At 37.2% G+C, this 22,545-nt stretch overlaps 2 protein-coding genes across 4 annotated transcripts; one reads left to right on the top strand and one right to left on the bottom strand.

Moving 5' to 3' along the window:
- Positions 1-1,033: 1,033 nt before the first annotated feature.
- LOC121878068 (chitobiosyldiphosphodolichol beta-mannosyltransferase-like) lies at positions 1,034-8,391 on the bottom strand. Its single transcript, XM_042384050.1, has 3 exons — positions 8,288-8,391; positions 5,185-5,293; positions 1,034-3,254 (listed from the first exon to the last, which is right to left on the bottom strand). Exon 3 carries the CDS (start codon positions 3,239-3,241, stop codon positions 1,871-1,873), a length of 1,371 nt encoding a protein of 456 aa, XP_042239984.1. The 5' UTR covers positions 3,242-3,254; positions 5,185-5,293; positions 8,288-8,391; the 3' UTR covers positions 1,034-1,870.
- LOC121878066 lies at positions 8,318-21,499 on the top strand. Of its 3 annotated transcripts, none has more exons than XM_042384047.1 (8): positions 8,318-8,424; positions 10,101-10,259; positions 10,754-13,374; positions 13,653-13,810; positions 17,882-18,029; positions 18,197-18,385; positions 18,765-18,825; positions 20,354-21,499. In XM_042384047.1, exons 3-7 carry the CDS (start codon positions 10,856-10,858, stop codon positions 18,793-18,795), a joined length of 3,045 nt encoding a protein of 1,014 aa, XP_042239981.1. In that variant the 5' UTR covers positions 8,318-8,424; positions 10,101-10,259; positions 10,754-10,855; the 3' UTR covers positions 18,796-18,825; positions 20,354-21,499. The 3 variants fall into 3 exon arrangements, with proteins under 3 accessions (XP_042239981.1, XP_042239982.1, XP_042239979.1); XM_042384045.1 differs by lacking the exon at positions 8,318-8,424 and adding an exon at positions 8,435-8,678; XM_042384048.1 differs by lacking the exons at positions 8,318-8,424; positions 18,765-18,825; positions 20,354-21,499 and adding an exon at positions 8,432-8,678 and having other exon boundaries at positions 17,882-18,034; positions 18,197-18,297.
- The last annotated feature ends 1,046 nt before the right edge of the window (positions 21,500-22,545 follow it).

The raw sequence follows: 22,545 nt of genomic DNA, 5'->3' as shown, positions 1-22,545 counted from the left end.
CATTATACCAAAGAACTTAATTACTTCATAATAGAAGAATTATTCACAGGGCACACAATTCAGTCTCAACAAGCATCACAACACAATTCACAGTCTAGTGCTTCACAATCAGAAGTGTATGATCTATTTATACAGCTTACTTTAATCTTTCATAGAACAATCCATACAAAGTTGTTTCCGAGAGAGTAAACATTATTTCATCCTCAGTATTTGCTCTCGGACCCAGAAAAAAAACTGGAGATTATCCATAATTTTCCAGAATTAAGCGTTATTTCATCCTTGGAATTTCCTCCCAGATCTGGAAAAAATGGAGTAAGTTTCTGGAATTTTCTTTGAATTTATTAGAAATTAGAATTATGAATTATTTCATCCTTGGACTTTGCTCCCAGACCTGAGAAAAAAATTGAGTTTCCAGAAGTTTTCTCAGAATTTTCTATAAAATGCCCGATTTTCAGTCTCATTACTGTATTTGCTCCCAGACCCAGAATTTTGTTTTTAGGAATTGAGAGAATTGGAGAGTTCCGGCTAATGGGGATTCTGGCTAACTGAAATATTGCTGCATTTCATTAAATAACCTACACATATGTAGTTGTAATTCCATAGAATTCAATAAATTTGAGGAGATTGTTAACAAGCCATTTACAGTGGCCAGCAGCTGCTTACTCTCCTAAGGGTTGCCGATTTTTTTATCGGTCCGGTAAGGATTTTAATCCTCATTAAACATTTCTCTACAAAATATAATAAGTAATTGGTATACTGTACTATACAGTATTTCATTATTGTGGTGGTTCATTCTGGTTGTTAGCTGACTGATACCTCATAATCAACATCTTCACAGTTCTTCAGTCAATAATAGATGCTCTTTGTTATTTGTTTCAGGACTTCTAGAATTTCTCCATTTGCCTTATCCAATCAATTGTATATCACCTAGTGTTGTTAAAGGAGTGTGGGATCTGCTGGTTGAGTTCATCTGGATACAATCCTCACCAAAACTACCAACCGCTCTTAATAGGTATGACATTTAACTACTGGCTTAGAAAAACAAAATATTTAATTTGGAACAAAGAAATTACACTTTTAGGTGACTTAATCTACATGATTTATACATATACAGTATTATTAAAGATCATGTTCTGCTTATTATGATATAAAACAGAAGCACATCATCAATAGCATTTTATGGCCATTTAACACGCTTTTGTGGGTTAGACGTGATTACTTGGTGGCAGGTCTCCATTCTGCAAGGTCTCTTGTAGCCCTTCTTGTTGGGTTCATAACTCTGACGTCATTCTTAGCCTACCCCAGCTCTCCTCTCCTCTACATTTAAGAATGATCCAACTCTTGACCCTATTAGTCTCCTCCATTCTAACCACATACCCAAACCATCTTGACCTAATCCTGCACAAAAGCCCACCAATACTCTCAATACCCAGTGTTCCATTTACAAGAATATCAAGGCTGATAAGATAATGAACAGCAGTATCAAAATATCAATATTTCATGTAAAAATTATGGAAAGGAAAATATTTTGTAATTCAAAACCTTCTTTTTACATTTCACTAGTCTGGGTTTGAAATATCTACAGTAAATGCTGGTGGCTATACTCCCCAACCCCATAAATCTAATATTACAACAATATACTATACCTCTATCATTATTTCCTGGTACCACTACTGGAATCAACAGGATATTTTTTGTAAGTATAAAAATATTCAACATATTTTCTTAACGTTCACAATAGTCGTATTTAACTAGTATATAATGATCTTGTACTCTTGCCATACAAAGAAGCAATCAGTCTTGCAATATCATGATTTCAGACACACTGTGTTAACTGAAACAATTCCACATTAAATAAAAAGTTATTATATCAATATTCTTTGACATTACTCTTCTTCTGTTTCCCATCTCTTAATAGTGGAAGAGCATTACACATCCAACATGGGTGCCACTTTAATTTTCGAAACTCCTCAATATTCTTGTAGAAGTCATAATATGTTTCTTTTACTGCAGTTTCCTTAGGAAATCCACGAAACCAATCTTGCAGAAGGTTGGCAAGTTCCTCCTTATTTTTAAATACTAGCCCATTTTCATTGTGGTGTACCAATTCAGGGAGAGCAGGGTAATCAATGGCAGCAACAGGAATGCCACTACCAAACATGTCCACCACTTTCATGGGTAGATCTAGTCCTGAGGAGGAGTAGTGCAGACACACTCCAAAATCAGCTGAAGCAAGTAATGTGGGATAGTCCTCAGCAGACATCCACGGGGTGATGACCACGACATGCGACCACTGCCGCTCAGATATAAGTGTGGCATAATAAGATTTCGTGGGACCCTTGCCTGTTACCACAACTATAAGAGGGGGGTAGTGATCGGGGAACTCCTGCCGTACCCGCTCATAATCTTGCAGGGCATAAAAGAGGATTGAAAAATCTTCATCTTCTGTCCAGCTTGTGGATGACACTACAAGAGCTGGTCGGTCTTCACATTCAGAAACCCTACCATCTGCATATCTCTCAGTAAAAACAGTTTTATCTGGGGAGGAGCTTGAAAAACATGAGTAAGCAGAAGAGAACTTCATAAGGAAATTATGTTTTTCTTCTACTGATATTGGATGGAATCTTGCAGCTGGACGGTCATACATTACTGTTACTTTCCGAATGCCCCAATTTTTTTCTAAATCAATCTTCATAGCTTTGGTAACACACAGCCCACCATGAGCAAGCTTACCAAATATCTTTTCTGTAATTCGGTAAATGTGTACCAAAGGATGGTTCTTCCTGAGAGAGAGAGCAAGAATTGAATAGCCATAGTTGTGCCAGTCTACAAGAAACTTGGTTCTTGTGAGTAAACAATACAGCCAACACACAGGCATGGCAGGAACTCCTGGAGGATTTTGCAGAAGTAGTTTCTTACTTTTTGGTCTCGTGAGCAAAGTAAAAAATAAAATAAATGCTTGCCAGAGAACTTTGGCAACAAATGCTAACAATTTAGGTAACTTGTTGAACACATTAGGAGAAGGTCTCATATATGTAAGAGTGATATGTTCATCTTTTAGTACTTCTACTTGTGGTTTTGAGCCAGCAAATCCCACAAGATTGACCTCAAATCCTTCTTCCGAGAGGGAAAGAGCATGATAATTCATGCGGGGAGAGTGACCTAGATCACCCAACACCACCACGGTCACCTGCTCCCGTTCCTGCTCTTGTTCCTTGTCCATCTCACACTCGCCAGTCATTTTTGTTGCTGTTCTGTTGAAAAATAATGATTTTAGAGAAATATCCTCATCTGTATCACAAATTTGTTTGTTCATAAATTTTCCATAAATTGGGATTTTATTGCGGTACAGTAATACCATATCTAGCCAAAGCAAAATCAATATACTGTAGCCTTGCATTTCAATTGTTCAGACAAGTATTAAAATGTAGCAGTTATCATTCAGACATTCATATAATTCGGGCCTCAACCTTATTATTCTAAAAAAAAGATGAGGCTTCACTATAATGTACAATATTTGGCATGTAATTTATTATTGTAAAGTACAGTACTGTACAGTACAGCAATACTTCAATTTACAAAAAGGATATTCCTGCATAACCATATGTAAATCAATTTTATGTAAACTGAAGCCATTTTTTCCCCTATTAACTCCCATAAGTAACCAATCACTGATCACTTTTACGTTACTCGGAAAATTCCGGGGAAGAGGGATTTTTCCCAGCTTTGAGAGAGTCGTCTCATTACCCGGAAATCTCTCATTCCCAGAAGTGCTCTAGACCAATTGTTCCAGTTAATGGAAATACATATCACTATAATTATAAAATAGTATATATAGTTGTATGCATAAAGGCTCCCAAAACCTAACTGGTGGTATATACATAAAGTAATAATGACATCACTGTAATGATCTCATGCATATCTTTATTGTAGGAGAAATCGTAGCAAAATTGGGGTTTAGTGAGGTGGTTCAGAAACTAACTCCTCATAATTACATTGTTCCTATGTAATACTGTACAGTATTATCTTTCAAGCTATGAACAACTGCCTTACAAAGTGGTCCTTTGGTCCCTAACCCCACCATGAACCAGTGTGTTCCTCTACAGGTATATCAAATTTTGAAATATAGGAACACAAATTATTTAATTTAAATATTATTATTATTATAAAACATAAAATACACTTGACCAGTCCATTATCTTTTCTAATTAATAATAATAAAGAAACTGGTATTCAAACAGGAAGTCTTGCTTATGAATAAATATTTCAACTCCCATGAGATGCACTGTAGAGGGTGACCTATAAAGTTATCTTATCTAATCTTGACAGCTTCACCTTTATCTATGGGTGATTCAGTCTGATATCAAGATGCCCCTACATCCCAATGCAATAAACTTACAAGAATATTGTATAGAAAAATAATTATACTGAGTGACAATAGGCTTAACAAATTAAACAGTTACTGTACTTTCTAAAATCTGTTTCATGTGAGATTCATATCTAAATTCCTGTATCCTGTACTGTACTGTATATTTTGTTTGTGAATATGTATGGTTATATGTCCGTGACTGCCACATGGCCATTTTATACACTAACACTATTTCTTAAATGACAGACACACACACACACTTTGAATTGTCACTACAGTAATATCCTGGACAAGATTAATATGTTACATAATAAAGCCAAGTAACAATATGAACATTTGGCTTTGCCTTTGACATTTGATACAAAGACTTAAATCTGGTACATTGATCTCCACTTCATTTTGTGATAGTACATACCAAATTCATGTTAATTTTCATCAAACCATCAGTACAGTACGTATTGGCATAATTTATGATCAAGAAAAGTTTATATAAACCAGCTAGATGATCAATCACAGATCTATGTCATGTCTGTCTTCTCAAAATGGGAATCTAATAAACAGGACTTTAGCTGTAACTTTCATTTCTGACCTTTTGAATCCAAACATTAAGTAGCTGTCATTGGGAATATATAGGCCAAGTACAGTACTGTTTCTCTCTCTGTTCTCCAGTAATGCTACCAATATACATACTGCTGTGCTTACTGTAGATAATTAACACCAACTTCTCTACTCATGCAACCTCTCAGACTGAGTAATACAATAAAAATGTACAGGGAAAGTAACTACTGTATTTGCCATTTAGGCAAAATTTGTACCGTATATAATGCCAGTTCTTGAAGGATCATGTAGCTAATGTATAGGTCCCATTCCTGTGTTCTTGTACAATGTCTCATTGTCTGCCAGCAAGGCTGCTGGAAATTAACTCTGTAAAGAAAAAAGGAGACTCAAGACCAGATATAATCACATCAAATGCATTTCAATTGAGAAACTTTATACCTAACACAATAAAACTAAAGATACAATGAGAAAAAATCGACTTCCTAGCTCAAAAAAGGCCCGAGATATTACTTGGACCGACCAAACAACAAACAGAGTAACCACAGAGTAACCCCTTGAGCTTCTCAGAACAGCTGGAGACAAGTTGGGGGTTAGGGGACAGTGTAAATAGTAAAAAATACTAAAGATTAAGGAAAGTGTTGCTATCTTACTCCTTTTACTTTCAAAGGCATCTTTACTTATACAGGTATTTTGATTCAAAACATAGAATGTAAATCTGATCAAGGATTAAGTTAACAAAAGTGTGAACTAACAAAAATAATGTTTAAAATCTTAATGCTGAGCATCGGTGCATGATATACATGCACTGTATTGTTTCCTGATACATCCACCAGTGTCTATCTTCATCAATAATAAATGCACTACAAGATGAGCAGCAAATAATAATTTTAATTAACAACACCTATGATCAAGCCTATTTCATGAGAATTATAGAGTGATTAATGAAAAATACAATAAAGAATATACTGTGTACAAAGTTGCTATCTATAGTTTCTTCCCTATGGACAGTAACTTTTACAAGGGGAGGAGAGGCTGTGTGCTTCAGTGATGTCATGAGCGGTACTAGATATAGTAAGACCTATCTGAGTCGGATTTCTCTTGGGGAGCTGTCACATAGAGGCTGGAATGGACATATTCTGATGCAAATTGTTCAACCGAGTAAGTCAAGTTAACAACACATATCTCGCACTATATTCAAATCATCCAATTCAAATCTTTTAAATTTTATACAAGTTCAAAATTGTTTTCCTCTCCATAGAACGACAGTGAGTTGTTTAACAGGTACTGTATTAGCTAAGCTGAGAAAAAAATAATACCCACTGCGGCATTGCATAACATCTGTAGCCAGACAATTTGTGTCAGATATGTCCAATTCCAGCCTCAGTGTGACAACACTGATATGTTGTTATGTGCTTTGTAAGTAAAGAATTGAATTGACATAAATACAGTACAGTACTCTGAAAAATCTGACATTATCAGAGTAAGTTGTCGTCTGCCCTGTTTATTTACATCCAACCTACTGTACTTGGTCCGAGTGTACTCTCACATCCACACAAAATGTAAAATTATACCATGATGCTTTAACATAGTTGTTTTTATTGATAGCTGGTATCAAAACAAGTACTTTCTGTTTTAATATGGCGATGTGTTCGCCCCCTGGCTGGGAAGTTAAGTAAAGTTAGGTAGGTCTCTTTGGTTGGTTAGGTCAGGTTCTTTTAGATTTTAGTACATATTGCCTGGTTCAAAATACATGTACTTAGCATACTACAGTATATTGATATGAACTTGTGTGGAAAAAATTAACAAAATAGAACAACTCCTTCTGGGAGTAGTGGTGTTCTCACACATTACCAAATAATATATTTGCCGATAAGTATATCATGAAAGCTATTAAGACCAACTTTTATGGCTGAGTGAATCTGTGACATGCAAACATCTTCTAGCCTACAATAAATATGTTCATTAATGACATGCCAGAAGCTATACACTCCTCCATACAAATGTTTGCAGACAATGCCAAGTTATTTAGGGAAATTAAGAACCAAACAGACTGTGAAGAGCTGCAGAAAGATCTCTATGAGCTTCAGGAATGGTCGAGGAAATTGCTGCTAAAACTTCAATGTCACGAAGTGCAAGAGGCATATCACATGTCTCAACAGAATGAAAAGACTGCATTGATTGAGACCGAATGTGAAAAGGACCTGGGTGTGTACAGTATGTCGACAAAGAACTGAAATTCTCTGGTCATTGTGAGAGGAAGGTGAATCAGGCAATGAAACTAGTAGGTCTTATAAGAAGGTCTTATAAGTACTGTCACCCCGTCTGGTCCCTAAGGTATGCTAGAGACTGTCAATTGATTGAAAATGTTCAAAGGAGGGCCACCAGACTGATGCCTGCTCTACTGACCCTCAGTTATTAAGGAAATTACAGTTACCGACACTGGCATACAGAAGTTCTCGTGGGGACCAAGTGGAAACATACAAGATAGTGTGTGGCATATATGACCAGGCATGTACAGCAGGAATGTTCCAGATGAGGGAGGATGACACTACCCGGGGAACACAAAGAAGATTTACAAAACAAGAGCGAGGCTAAATCTCAGAAGACATTCGTTCCCGAGTAGGGTTGTCAACAACTGGAATGGGTTACCTGAGTGGGTATTGAATGTGGAGACTGTGGAAAAATTTGAAGCAAAATTAGATAAATACTGGAAAAATCAAGAACAAGTATATAATTATAGGGCACAAATATCTGCCACACACAGCCACAGTCTGAGTAGAGACAAGGTTATTGTGCTGGAGTCACAGGTGTGAGCCTCTTCCAGAAGATCATCTGTGAGATTGGAGCGCCGGCAACTTCTGAGCTTATACTATAACTCAGGGGCACTACTTGGTCGGATAATAGTAAAGTAAAAGTAAGACACCTTAACCTTTTGGCACCTAATGCCAATTATTGAAAAAAAAATATGACATTCAATGCTGATGAAATAAAATATTCCTAGGGAGCTTCCCTGTCCATTTTACAGAATCGGTACAGTATTCTGTAATAATAGAATACATCATTGTAATCATAGGATTCAAAGAACATACTCATGCGACTCACTGTACTCATTGCAGTTGGGGAAATCACTGTACAATACAAGAATCCAGGGCATGGAAAAAAACCTAACCTAACCTATGTGCAATGTCATCATATATAAATATATATTGTGTTGTCAATGTGTACAAGTCATGTGACTGTTTCTGTGAGTTTATTTCCGTTCACCAATACAATAGTCTGGTAGGTTGCATCTGAGAAATTAAATTACTATAATACATATGTGTACATCAGAGTCAAGTTAAAAGTAAATGTGCTTAATACCTGAGACTAAATGTAACACTTCCCTGTCACTGATACTACTGAAACCAGCCGTCAGTCAGGACACTAACAGCTGATTAGGACTTAAACACCTTCATGGCCACCTGTCGTCCTGTTAGCCTTTACTTACAACTATTACTGTATGTTCTTGGTAAATCTCACTCAGTGTGATTTAATATCAGTATGTTGGTGCAGAAATAATACATATATTTTATCATTTTTTTGTCACTTAGTTTACTGGCATGGATTCATTAATTTAATTTTCGTATTTGTGGATGATGAAAGAGAAGTTATGAGAACACAAACAATACAGTACAGTATTATTGTCACCACATACTGTAGTGTTAGGTCATTAACACAGAGTTTTCCTATAGCTGCAGTCTTGAGGGCTGAAGTAAGTATTGACCAGTTTATAATTTCCTTATTTTGTCTTCACAATGTAACAACTTGGTGTTATGGAAAATATAACGTTTGGGTATATTTATAGTTCACACAACTCTGTTAGAAAGTCAGAACTATGTTTTTCTAGTATATTTTGTGTGTGTGTGTGTGTGTGTGTGTGTGGTTTGATTAGTTCTGACCTTGATTTCCTTCGGTATTGCCTGTCTTCAGTCCCCCCCCCCTTCTACCCCCAACAAGATAGTGCAGCATGACGTACGGGAAAGTATGCGCGTGATGATTTATGAAGGGAAGATTAATGGAATTAAATGGAGAAAGATTTGGCATGCGCCATCTCCATTAGGTTAATGCAGTATATAAGACGCCGGGCTGCATAGCACCGGCCATATCATCTCACATCCAGTAATGCCTCAACTTTCACCATATCATAGAAAGTTTTTCCCGTTTTATATACTGGGGAAGTAAGGTAAGGTTAGGTAGGTTTGTTTGGTTTGGTTGGTTAGTTCTGTTCTTCATAACCACAAATGATAAGTAGCGTTTATTTGAAAAATATCCGTCTTTTAACATATTTCCACAAACTACAACAGTGTCCACTATAATATAACAATGAAAATCAAGCGTTTTTATATTGTTTTCAATCAATTTCGCCGGCGGGTTAGTTCTATATAATTACCCTCCATTATTATACGTTTCCGACGGTAATGTAATAGAAGAAAATTCTTTTAAAATTAGACGTCCTTTTCGACTATGATAATAGATTTGGGGTAGGAATGTTGTGTGAACTACTATAAAAGTACCCATGTTTGGTATATTCCCATATACATAAGAATGGAGGACACTGCAGCAGGCCTATTGGCCCATACTGGGCAGTCCCATTTACACCCAATCCCTATCACTCATATATCCATCCAACCTGTTTGAAGCTATCCAGTTTAATCAAGTTAATGATGATGTTCGGTAACTTGTCGACGGTTAATATTTAGAAAATGACACCAGGCAACTTAATATTGAAAATAGGTATTTATAGTGTAAATCATCGTGTTAAATATAAATGTGACCTTCATTGCTGTAGGAAATGAACAATACTGTAGTTGAGATATTGAAAAAAAAATGGAAGGTCAAACAATGTAAAAACCTCAAAAAGCTAAAAAATCTAACTTAACCTCACCTAACCCCTAGTGCACGAAAAACTTACCTACAGTAAGAGATATAGGAAGATAAAGTGATGCAACTTGAATGAGGAAGTGTCCGTCAGTGTCTGTCACTTCCCACAGTACCATGCATGGTGATCTACACGGTACTGACACGCTGAATTACATCTTGAACACTTTACAGATGAAACAAAACATAACTATGAGAGGTTAACCTAACAATGATCAGGTTAAAATTGTATAGCTTGAATCTTTCATATTTTCAGATGTTATGATGTCTCATTGTCTGGTGATGTTAAGCAGCAAGGCGAGGTGAGTGTTTGAGCCCCCACTCCCCCCACCACCACCCCTACACTGGTGGCCCTGAGGTAATGACGATTTTCATCCAGGGTTTACGGCTTAATTATCTAACCTGGATTGAGCTGGTAAGGATCTTAAACTACTTGTCATTTGACAGCACACATACACAAAGAAATACATCATATTCATTGATATCACCCACACGACTCTGACATACAGGTTTACTGTATATACTGTTAATGAATATGATGTATTTCTTTGTGTACGAACCTCTGTCCTGCATGGCAGTGAACAGTGACATTACCCACATGAATCTGACCTCTATATACTGTTAATGAATATGATCTATTCCTTTGTGCATGAACCTTTGTCCTGCATGGCAGTGAGAAGTGATACCACCCTCAGTGTGAAGACCTGACTGAATTACTCAGAATAGGCAAACTGTACTCCAAGCTTTGTCAATAAATTTGTTAAACTAAAATTGACAGCACAGTATTGTTTTTCTGGCCTACCAAGGGTCAGCCTCAGAGTTAAGAGGAAACTCTAGTGTGTGATCTTGAATACTGTTCATCTATTTGCTTGGCTCACAGAGTTTAACATTATATTACCTCTTTTCCAGGAAATCCTGGAAGATACATTTACAAGAAACTCAAAAAAATCTGAAGCTGGAATTATAGAACTTAAATGACAGAAACATTTTTCATCTTATATTTTAAGTGCCATGCAACATCAAATACAGAAGGTGAACCTACCCAAGGAAAAGAAGAGAGTGGAAACTTTTGACTCCTACCGCCTTATATTAGTGTCTTCTAGTGTTGGGAGGAATGTCATGCTTCTCATATTCAAGTGGGGATGTTCAAAACCTGAAACAATGTCTTTCAAAGAATTCCTTCTGACAGATAAAAGCATGCAAAATATTACAATTAAAAAGAGCTTCACTAAGTTACAGAGAGACAAGATTGAGATAGATCCCAGTGGTGAAACATTTGACATTCCCTTACTTTATAATTGTATTCAGTTGGGATGTTCAAACTTGCTACCTCGAGAGGATCTTGTGTGGGTTACTCCTAGTAAAAATAGATTGGAATATCTCATCAATACAATAAAAAATTTCAGAAATGAATATGCTCATTTTGACCCACAGACCATAACTCAAAAACTCATGTTCCAGAAAGTGGAAGAAATGAGGAATGTGTTTACACAGGCTTTGGTTCTGGCAGGGTCATTGTATAATAGACCACAGAATGAGATTGATATTCATGTTAAAGATATCAGTAGGATGATCAACGGGATTCGTGACACTTCTCTCTCTTCAGCAGATTGTGAACATTATATGGAGGAGATCATCACAAAAAGAAACTGTTTGGAAAGTATAGTAAATGTTACTGGTAAAGATGAACTTAAACGTTTTTATGTTAATGATTCAAAGGTAGACACAGTATCATTCCTTTCTGGAAATCTGAGTTTGGAGTTATCATCAGTTTTTACAAGAATGGAGATGATTTATGTTTCAAAGCAGGCTTTCACCGAGGAACCCAATCATGAAAATATTCTTGAAATCACAAACAGTAATGGAAATAAACCACCCTTTGTCTTAGTGGAAGGAGGATCTGGTGTAGGTAAAACTACTCTGTGTAAACTGATTATCTCTTCATGGTGTAAGAGCAGTGATTTAGTTCATGGATTAGATCTGTTTGACTTGGTGTTTCAAATTGAATGCCATAATTCTACCATCAGCAGCTTCTCAGACCTTTTGTTATCTCTGTTACCAAAGACTTCACTTTGTCTTAAGAAAGAGGACTTAATAAGATCAGTGCTAAGCTGCAAGGTCTTGTTTGTGGTTGATGGTTTAGATGAGATCAACAACTCCTCACGTAATGTGTTGGATGAATTGCTTAATAAGTATTTTATAGGAAATATGCAGAACCTACGCATTCTGTGCACAACACGACCAGGAAGTGTTGGGCTAATGTACAAGATGGTTCCCTCAGGTGTTGAAATTTGTCACATGAAGATTGCTGACATTCCAAGTGACAGGTTGGTACAGTTCATCACAAAGTTGGATCAAGAAATGAAAAGAACTAAATTAATAAAAGTAAATACTGGAAGTCTTGTCAATTGGTTACAGAGGTCAACTGGACTCTTAGAACATTCTGAGTTTACACTTAACATGGATTTCCTGACCTATCTTTGGACTGTACATTCAGATACAGTGAATTGCTTAACATCTGAAACCAGTTTGTATTTATCTCTCTTAGATTTCACACAGAAAAAACTGGTAGAAAGACTTAAGCACAAGAAAGATACACAAAATTTGTCAGTGAAGGAGTGTTATACCAAATTTTTAGAGGCTTTATGTAGAGAGAGTATTTTAGCTGTAAAAAGAGAAAGCATCATGCTGGGGAAAGAGAGCACAGATCATTTAGTAGAAGTATGTAGAGATTCTAACATGCCACCAAATGAATTATTTTCTGCAACAGTGGCTCACTGTAGAATTCAGACATTTGCTAGTTTTGAAGAAACATTTTATTTCCCTCACAAGGGATTGCAAGATTTCTATGCAGCGCGATATATTATGAAAAGTATAACCAACAATGATGAAGAGGAACTTATTGAAAATATAATGAAAGACATAAAAAGAATCTTGGAAACAGAGAATTTGCCCACTGAAGTCAGCACAGATATTCTCCAATTTGCTGAAAATCGAATTACCAGAAAACTATGTGAACACAAGACCATTTATAAAGTTATTCAGGACCTGCACGTGGAAGATAAGGAATCAATAAAACTCAACAAATATTGTAATGTTCTAGTACATCTGGGAGGCCTTTTAGGGAAGAAAGGTAACATGATGGAAAAATATGCAGAAGAATTGGTAAACCTGTTAGTAAAGGCAGGAGTTGTTGAACCAGAGCAGTGGTTTACCGTGTTGGCTGAGGTTGAGTATGACCCTGTACTTGGTAAGCATGTGGGCAAGGTCATCACCCAAGACTTATGGAGGGTAAAAGATAAGAATATCCAAGCTGCTTCAGTGCTCTTGAAAGATGCTTCAGTAGATTCTATACTGTTAGACATTGATAATGACCCTCAAAATTTGCCAAATTTAATGGAGCTTCTGCAACAATTGTCTCAGTCTAAATGTAACATTCAGCTTAATTTCCATTATCACTGGCATCATCCTCAACTGGGTTGTTCTGATGATTTTTTGAATCACATCATAACACACCAACATCAAACTCAGTAAGTAACCCTTTGTTGCTTTTCTTGTATATACAGTACTGTACTGTACTGTATTAAGCTTTTATGTTTATTGTTCATATTGTATCATAAGAGTGCAGTACAGTTGTACTAAAACCCTTCTTAACATATATTATGGAAGAACATTGAGAACCTGTTCTAGTAAATAAGAATTTTATTTTAATGAACACAACATCACATTAATGTGAGACATTAGTTTGATTTATAGTAGCGGAGCAGAGCTGTGAATTTAATAAGGTAATGCAGATGTTCCATTTCAGATTGCAAGTGAAACAGATTATGGGATCTGTTAGCAACATTTCTGGTCTCTTCCCTGCAGTAGAAATTCTTTACCTAGGTCTTGGTAAAGACTATGCACAAAACTCAATTGATTCTCTGGATTATCTGAGGAACACAATGACCAAATTAAAATTCCTGTGTAAGTTCAGGTAGTTTGTGAAGCTGGTAAATGTATTTGTGTTTGATAATGTAGATTACTCCCACTACTGGTGTCCTTTAGAATACTGTATTAACTCACATAGAGAATTACAGAATATGAAAAATCTAAAATATAACATTTTCTTAAGCATTAATAGTCACATCAGACCTATACGTATCAGGCTGGAGTGTGTATCTGGTGATTTTTCATAAGATATCCTGGAGGTAAGTGTTGTGCTGTATACTGTAGACTCAGACACTTCTCACATTGTATTTGTATCATACTTCAGTCATTGTGTGTGTTTGTCCATCCGGGCACAGGTCAATGAGCCACATCAGGGCCTAGGGGGCGAAAATATAATAATAATACAGTAATAATAATAATAATAATAATAATAATAATAATGGTGATGATGATGATGATGATAATAATAATGTAAATAATAATGTAAATAATAATAATACAGGTAATAATAAAGAACCATTAAAAAAGAAAAAAAGATCAATAGTGACAAATGGTGTATGTATGTTGTGTTGCTAAAGTAAGAGAAACAATTGAGATGTTCCTTCACACGTAATGATCTTCAAGGGTGAGGTGCCTTCCCGTCGAGAGTACTGTCACCCCTTCTGGTCCCTGAAGTATGCTCGAGATTGTTAATTGATTGAAAAGTCCAAAGGAGGGCCACCAGACTGATGCCTGCTCTACGGAACCTCAGCTACTTGGAGAGATTAGAACGCCTGCAACTGCCTAGCTTATACTACAGACGGGCAAGGGGCAACCTGATCGAAGTGTATAAACATCTCAGAGGGCACTACTCAGTCGAATGTACATACCTGGAGCTGGCAGATGCCCGCCCTACAAGGGGTCACAGCTCAGGGTTGAAGAAGCCACAAGTCCAGAAAACTGCGAGGGCAAACTTTTTCGGAGTGAGAATTTTGAATTTTTTAAACAATCTGCCAGAGAGTGTTGTGATGGCACTGAGTGTGAGCTCATTCAAGGACAACACTGGAGCAGGTTCCAATATATTCAGGAGACAGTTCATCCCCAGTACTTGCCAATAGTGCATAACAGAGACGTGACTGACCGCCCAAGCAGCTAACGAGCCAATCGGTGGTGAAGAAGATGAAGTAAATTATGTGTAAATGAGGCAGAAAGTCAGATCAGCAACCTGCGACTTGGTCACAATTTTTGTGATGCCATGTGGCAGCAGGGTCTAACATTAGACAACACATTATGCTTCCAATATCTTCACAGGCAGTAGCAACGATAAAATACTAGTAAAGATAGTTCACCAAGCACTTGGTTTACCCACAATGCACAGCTCGGTGACATCTCTGTTGTAAACACACATCATCAGGTAACCTCTGTGTGTACCCATGTCTGCTCTTGGGACCAGTGTATCAACAATTATGGTTATTTGTGCCATACAGTATATACATGTACCAGCAAAGCTCATATCCCAAGCAGAGAGCACACCAAGTTTTACAGATATCCCAGAGATAAGAAAACTTGTGATAAATGGATAAATGCCTGCAAGTGCTCTGATAAAATAAATACCACATTAGGCTAGCTGAGAATTTGTTTGAAGAGAGTTCAAATTTCATTTGGTGAATTTATAGTATCACACCGGTCTCTATTTCCATATTAAAAATATGTATCTCTTAATGTTTACACAAGTCTAAGACATATTTCTTCTGTGATATTTCCACCGGAAATTAAGGATAACCGAGATATTAATTTTTCAAGATTATTACTTTCGCTCAGTCTGACCCCCTGCTCAAGCATTGCTCCAGGCCTCTGTCTTCACTCTTTAAGTGTCTGGGGCATGAACAATGGGTTAGGTTAGGTTTTCTTGGTTGGTTGGTAATATAATTTATGTTATTTATTCTAAAAAAGAAGTCCAACTTTTTCCATTATGATTGTGGGGGTCTAAAAAATTAATTATTTACTGTGGAAATTAATGTCAAATTCGTTTGAAACTCATCAAAATACATAGGAAAAAATATTTTTAATATTGAAATAGACCGGTTAGATACTATAAATTTACTTTTATTTTGTATCTCCTTAAATCTGGAATGTTCGTTGATATCCAGGTATCTACAGGAAGGTGAGATATTCATCTTGTTATATGTGGCCAAAAAGAACTTTGAGCATATTTAATAATCTTGAAAAAACGAAACTTAAAGTACATCAGTACATAGGTTTCGGGCAAGCTATGCTTGTTTTAGACACGAGGGAAAATTTCTTGTAATTTCTTAATTCTGTAATGTCAGTCAATATCAGGTCATCCAGAAGACTGTGAGACATTGTTCTTGCCCTTGTCTGACAAAAAAATCCAGAATAATATTGCTCAAAATATAAGAAAAACTAGTTGCATCAGTTAATTCACCGACAACAGGTGTGATGCTTAACTCCTTGAAAACTTGCTATATTTTCTTAAGTATACATTGTAAGGCAATATGCAGTTGTTTAGAGTACCCTTAGACAGTCACCTTGCTATGTCTGGCAAAAGGAAAATTTTTGCATTGCTAATAAGCTACAAAATTGAGTTGCTTCATCCATGCCATCAGCAAAATGCCCAGCACCCCCGGGTGTCTCCTTGTACAGGTCATATTTTATTTTTATTTTTTCTGTATCACTTATTTTTTGGAGGACTGTGAGAATATAAGGCATTCATTTTGTTATACCTGGTCGCAGAAAAGCCTTAGCCTTACGAGTATTCTAAAAACAAAACAAAAAAACAAGATAAGCCCGTAGTCCTTGGGCACCATCTGGTCACCAGAGGTAGTTTGACTTCATTGAATGGGGCAGAGCTAAAGTTTATAATGTTACAGCAGTGTGTTTTTACTGTACAGTATATAGTCCTTGGGCGGTACAGTAGTATCTCCCTGTTTGATAGCTGCTTATTACCTACTATGTGATGTAGTAATGGGGGCAAGTTACTAATTGATTGCTGTTCATTGGTGCCACTGGTTCTGAAACCATAGCCATTATTGCTACTAAGGTGCTACTGGGTCAGAAACCATGGCCATTATTGCCACTGGGTCAGAAACCATGGCCATTATTGCCACTGGGTCAGAAACAATGACCATTGATGCCACTGGGTCAGAAACCATGGCCATTATTGCCACTGGGTCAGAAACCATGGCCATTATTGCTATTAGGGTGCTACTGGGTCAGAAACCATGGCCATTGATGCCACTGGGTCAGAAACCATGGCCATTATTGCCACTGGGTCAGAAACCAACCATTGGCCATTATTGCCACTGGGTCAGAAACAATGACCATTGATGCCACTGGGTCAGAAACCATGGCCATTATTGCCACTGGGTCAGAAACAATGACCATTGATGCCACTGGGTCAGAAACAATGACCATTGATGCCACTGGGTCAGAAACAATGACCATTGATGCCACTGGGTCAGAAACCATGGCCATTATTGCCACTGGGTCAGAAACAATGACCATTGATGCCACTGGGTCAGAAACAATGACCATTGATGCCACTGGGTCAGAAACCATGGCCATTATTGCTATTAGGGTGCTACTGGGTTAAAACTTGATGGTGATTTATTATTAGTTCATTTATATACAGTAATATAATTTACCATAATTAAAGTAATTAACAAGAAATAGTTAACTCATCTCAACCCGGTGAAACATCTGATGGCTACCTACGTTCATCAGACTACATTATTTATAATAGGAATAAATACTAACACCATTATTTATGTTTTTATACAATTATTTGAATCATGAATCATATAAATTATTGTGAGAAATCCATATTTTACCCCTGACAAGAAACCTATTACTGTACACTTTAATTCACACGGAAACCCACCATCCAAATCCCATTAGGTGCTTTAGGGTTCTGCTTGGCAAGTTTTTACGGTTTTATTTATAATTTCATACAATATTATTACATGTACAGTATATGGAATTATACAAAATACATGTAATTTTTATGTAGGACATGCTTTATAATCATTATGTTTTACCTTTCCAAAGTAGGACAATTTGAAATGTTTGTGAAGGAATGGGATACTTAATATTTATTCTTCTACACAGATTTGCACGTGCAAGCTGGGTTACCTTTAGAGGCTCTTCCACAGTTACCCAACAAGAAAATGAAGGTGGACCTGTGGTTTTCAGATGTAGGTGACACTGATGTGGAGTGGGTTGGAAATGCTGCTCTCAAGCTACAGGGTGGGAAAATGTAAGGTATAATTTTTTTAAATTATGTGTACAATTTAAGCAAACTAAACATCTCTCTCTCTATCTCTCTCAGTAACTTATTTTTTTAAATTGTTGATTGTGGAGGTTTGACTGAACTGTATTGGAAAATCACAATTTAAATAAAACTATTTTTTGTACACACAATAGAACCCTGAGGAGTATCAGATGCCCAAGAAGTCAATTGACAAAAGATGGATGTATATCATTGGCTGCTCACCTGAAGGACGTACGTCTGGGCAAGACTGGGGTGAAAGTCTGCTCTTCCAGAATAAACACTGAGGAAGTTGAGAGTCTAAAAGAATTTTTTTTAATAGAGCTGAAAAAGTCATTCAGTCGGTAAGTATACAGTACAGTAGTTTGTTTCTTTTATAGCATTTTAAATCGTAAAGATTCTAATACAACATCTGTAATTTCCAGGTGAGGTAATCTTTTTCAAGTAGGCCCTGTGTAGTATGAAATGAACCTGGGAGAAGCTTCATCATTGAGAATTTATGAGAAAGACTTTTTCCTCATTTCCTGTAGAGAAAATGGTACTGTATTAGAGATGGAAGTACAGTACTGTAATATAAAATGGGACCCCCAGAAGAAACTTATGATCAGTGTACCAGTATGTCTAGTACAGTACAGGAGTGTAAAGTTTTAAAAAGAATTTCACCCTGCTTCTAAAATTTGTCCATGGGTTGTATAATAATTTGTTTATTATTTGTATTGACAGAAACAGCGAGGTAGAGGTTTGGGAGTTGTGAGTCTAACACTTGCTGCCAGTTGACACAAAGGTACGTCCCACTGACATGATGGCTAGCACATATAACCCTGTATAAATATTGCTTCTATTTTACACATATTTCTCCCCTTAATGATATGATCATGTCAGTATAAATGAAGTACAAACAGTGGTGTTTGCTTTAGAGTGCATTAAGTGATATTCTTGGTTCTTTTGTTTTTGGAGGAATTCACAGGAAATGTGCTCCCTAACATTTCACTGGTTTTAATCTGAGGGGTTATATAAGTAATCAGTCCCAACAGGACGAAGAGACTGCATTAAATGAGACGGAATGTGAAAGGGACCTGAGTGTGTACGCTGACAATGAACTGAAGTTCTCGGGCCATTGCGAGAAGAAGGCAAACCAGGCAACTAAGTTATTAGGTCTTATAAGAAGGTCGTTCAGATATCTAGATGGTCCGTCCCTCGTAACACTCTTCAAGAGTGAAATGCTTCCCCGCTTGGAGTACTGTCATCCCGTCTGGTCCCCAAGATATGCTAGGGACTGTCAGCTGATTGAAAATGTTCAAAGGAGGGCCACCAGATTGGTGCCTGCACTGTGGCACCTCAGCTACCCATAGAGATTAGAGACCCTGAACTTGTCTAGCTTGTACTACAGACGGGCAAGGGGAAATCTGATTGAGGTGTAGAAGCATCTCAGAGGGCACTACTCAGTCAAGTGTCCTTTCCTGGAGCTGGCGGATGCTCACCCCACAAGGGGACACAGCTCAAGGTTAAAGAAGCCGCAAGTCCGGATAACTGTGAGGGGTAACTTTTTCGAGTGAGAGTTGTGAACTCTTGGAACAATCTGCCAGGGTCTTATTTTCTTCAGTTTCAGGTGGATAATTGACATTATGGGTGTAAACACTGACAACAACAATGGTGCCACATCTCCTCTTGGGTGACATTATTATTGATTTATAGTATTGTATAATGTGCATTCATAATCATTATTTAAAGAATATAGTTTATATTTTCCATTAATTTTATTGTTTGGGGGGAAAAGAGGATGAAAGGCCACACAAAAGATATGAAAAGGTCACACTAGGGAATGCATCTCATTATTATTGCTTTATTTTAACAGTAATTAATGATTCACAATATGATGATTCACCTCGCACTGCAATATTGGAGGACACATTACCGTCATTATTTGAGGCTTTACTGTATTCAGTTTAATATGACTGTTTATGTCGTGCTCCTTATTATTGTTATAAAGCTTCTCATCAAGTTAGAAACAATATCAGCTATGATTTAATTATTTGGAGTTTCGTGGGGAGTCTTGCTTCCCCACATATTTTTCAAATGTCGTACATGGTAACTACAGTCAATCAAAAAGTAACTTTCCACTAAACGAAGGTACTAATACAGGTTATGGATCCAGGAATATTAAAATGGAAGTGTGGGGCTCCAAGAAGTTGAAATGAGCGACCATTACCAAGAGATTCAGATGTGAATGTGTACTTTTTGTGTGCTAAATACAAGAAAAAATATAGTACTTGTGGTGGGAATATTATCTGAGGCTAAACTTTATGTTTCAGACACTGTGATGTCACATCTCAAGACCATATGTGACACCAGCTTGAAGTACAGAATGTCCAGTAGAAAAACCACGTTCTTTTGTGAGAAATGTGACAAGTCATTTTGCTGGAAGAGTTCTCTCAAGAAACATCTGCTTGTACACAATGGAATTAAAAACTTTAAATGTGATGAATGTGGGAAACAGTTCTCAGTAAAGGATCACCTCAAGCAACTTATTCTTGTGCATAGTTGTGTTAAAAACTTTAAATGTGATTAATGTGAGAAACAATTTTCTAGAGAAAGTGATCTCAAGAGACATTTGCATGTGCACAGTGGTATTAAAAATTCTAAATGTGATGAATGTGGGAAAAATTTCTCAGAAAAGAGTACTCTCAAGAGATATATTCTCCTGTTTACTGTGGTATTGAAAACTTTAAATGTGATGGAAGTGGGAAACATTTTTCCCTTAAGGGCAATCTCAAGCGTTACATACTTGTGCACGAAAAAAATTTCATTACATAAATTTTGGAATAATTTCAGCAGAAGAATAATGTGATATACTGTACAGTACTGTACTTGAATACAGTGATTTACATCAACTTGAAACCACTTGAGTAAACTTCATGAATATAGCAGAAGTAAACAAAAGTGACAAATGCTACTTTTATGGATATTAAACACTCATAATTACAGTACCTGCTTTTATTAAGATCAACAACAACTGGATGACAAGTGGAGAAATTTAGACTATCAGAATGCTACAAGAGGTCAAAGACACTAATTGTGGATTAATAATGTTATAGAAAATTTATGAAAGTTGAAGATTATTAGGATTCAAGGAAATTCCAGGTATTTTCATTTTCCCTGACTGGTACAATATATAGTATTGTCCCTATCAACATCAAATGCTGCTACACAATGGTTATTTTCAAAACTAAATTTAATGAAAACAAAGTCAGGTAACGCCCTCCATCAGCGCTCTCATTGTGGTGTCTCAAGCCGGGAGCACAAGGGGGGTTGCATCAACTCTGGACATGGTTACCCGTGAAGGGAAGTGTTAAAGGGAGGAAACCATTGTTTGGGGTTATTATTCTGTTTGTGTCTTCTTTGTATACTCTACTGCCTTGAATTTTAATATTAAATCTTTAATAAAGTGGGAAAATAAACACTTGTATTCAATCACGACATTAACATTGAAATTTTATGTGACACAATACTCCCTGAAATACCAAGTGATTCAGTATACATTTGACTTTGTAAATTTGCATGAATAACTAAAATAGACCTGCACCATTTTTCTAAAAACTACAATCACCAAATAAAACATGCAGCATTATGGCATCACATCTGCATCACTGAAAATCAAGGAAACAGACAACTTGAGGCTGGGACCAGTCAATACACTGATCTTACTTTTACTTTTATTCTCTTCACCACTGATCGGCTCGTTAGCCGCATGGGCGATCGGTCACGTCTTTGTTATGCACTGTTGGCAAGTACTAGGCATGCACTGGCTCCTGAATGTACCTGAACCTGCTCCAGTGTTGGTCAAGTCTGGTCTTGAAAGAGCTCACACTCGGTGCCGTTACAACACTTTCTGACAGATTGTTCCAAGAGTTCACGACTCTCACTCCGAAAAAGTTTGCCCTCGCAGTTTTCTGGACTTGCGGCTTCTTCAGTCTTGAGCTGTGACCCCTTGTGGGGCGAGCGTCCGCCAGCTCCAAGTAAGGACACTCAACTGAGTAGTGCCCCCTGAGATGCTTATACACCTCAATTAGGTCAACGTGATGTTTAAGCACCTAATCTACATCATGGAGTCTATGCCTCAAAGCTGCTCCAAAATTTCCATCATTTTCATCTGGCTGCTCTACAGACGAGGGGCCCACACATACCACTAGGCTCCACACGCACAACTAGGCCCCCACTGCACACACAACTAGCCTCCCCCCTCACACACACACACACACACCCACCCCCCCACACACACACACCCCCACCCCACACACACACACACACACACACACACCCCACATACACACACACACACCCCACCCCACACACACACACTCACCCCACACACACACACACTCACCCTACACACACACACACACACTAGGCCCCCCTCAGCCACAGTGCATAACAGAGCCAGTACATGCCCTGTAATTACCAACAGTGAGTAACAGAATCAGTAAATGCCCAGTACCTATGTGTT

This window comes from Homarus americanus, unplaced genomic scaffold, assembly GCF_018991925.1.
Source record: "Homarus americanus isolate GMGI-L3 unplaced genomic scaffold, GMGI_Hamer_2.0 scaffold45562, whole genome shotgun sequence".
NCBI classification, from domain to species: Eukaryota; Metazoa; Arthropoda; class Malacostraca; order Decapoda; family Nephropidae; genus Homarus; species Homarus americanus.
Note: the sequence above shows the minus strand (reverse complement) of the source record. Positions and strands in the feature narration are given on the sequence as shown.

Bases quoted from the DNA above. Each gene is read 5' to 3' on its own strand.
- LOC121878068 (XM_042384050.1), bottom strand. From the start codon at position 3,241: ATGACTGGCGAGTGTGAGATGGACAAGGAACAAGAGCAGGAACGGGAG.
- LOC121878066 (XM_042384047.1), top strand. From the start codon at position 10,856: ATGCAACATCAAATACAGAAGGTGAACCTACCCAAGGAAAAGAAGAGA. The intron at 13,811-17,881 runs GTAAGTTCAGGT...TCTTCTACACAG, and splicing joins GACCAAATTAAAATTCCTGT to ATTTGCACGTGCAAGCTGGG. The intron at 18,030-18,196 runs GTAAGGTATAAT...TACACACAATAG, and splicing joins AAGCTACAGGGTGGGAAAAT to AACCCTGAGGAGTATCAGAT.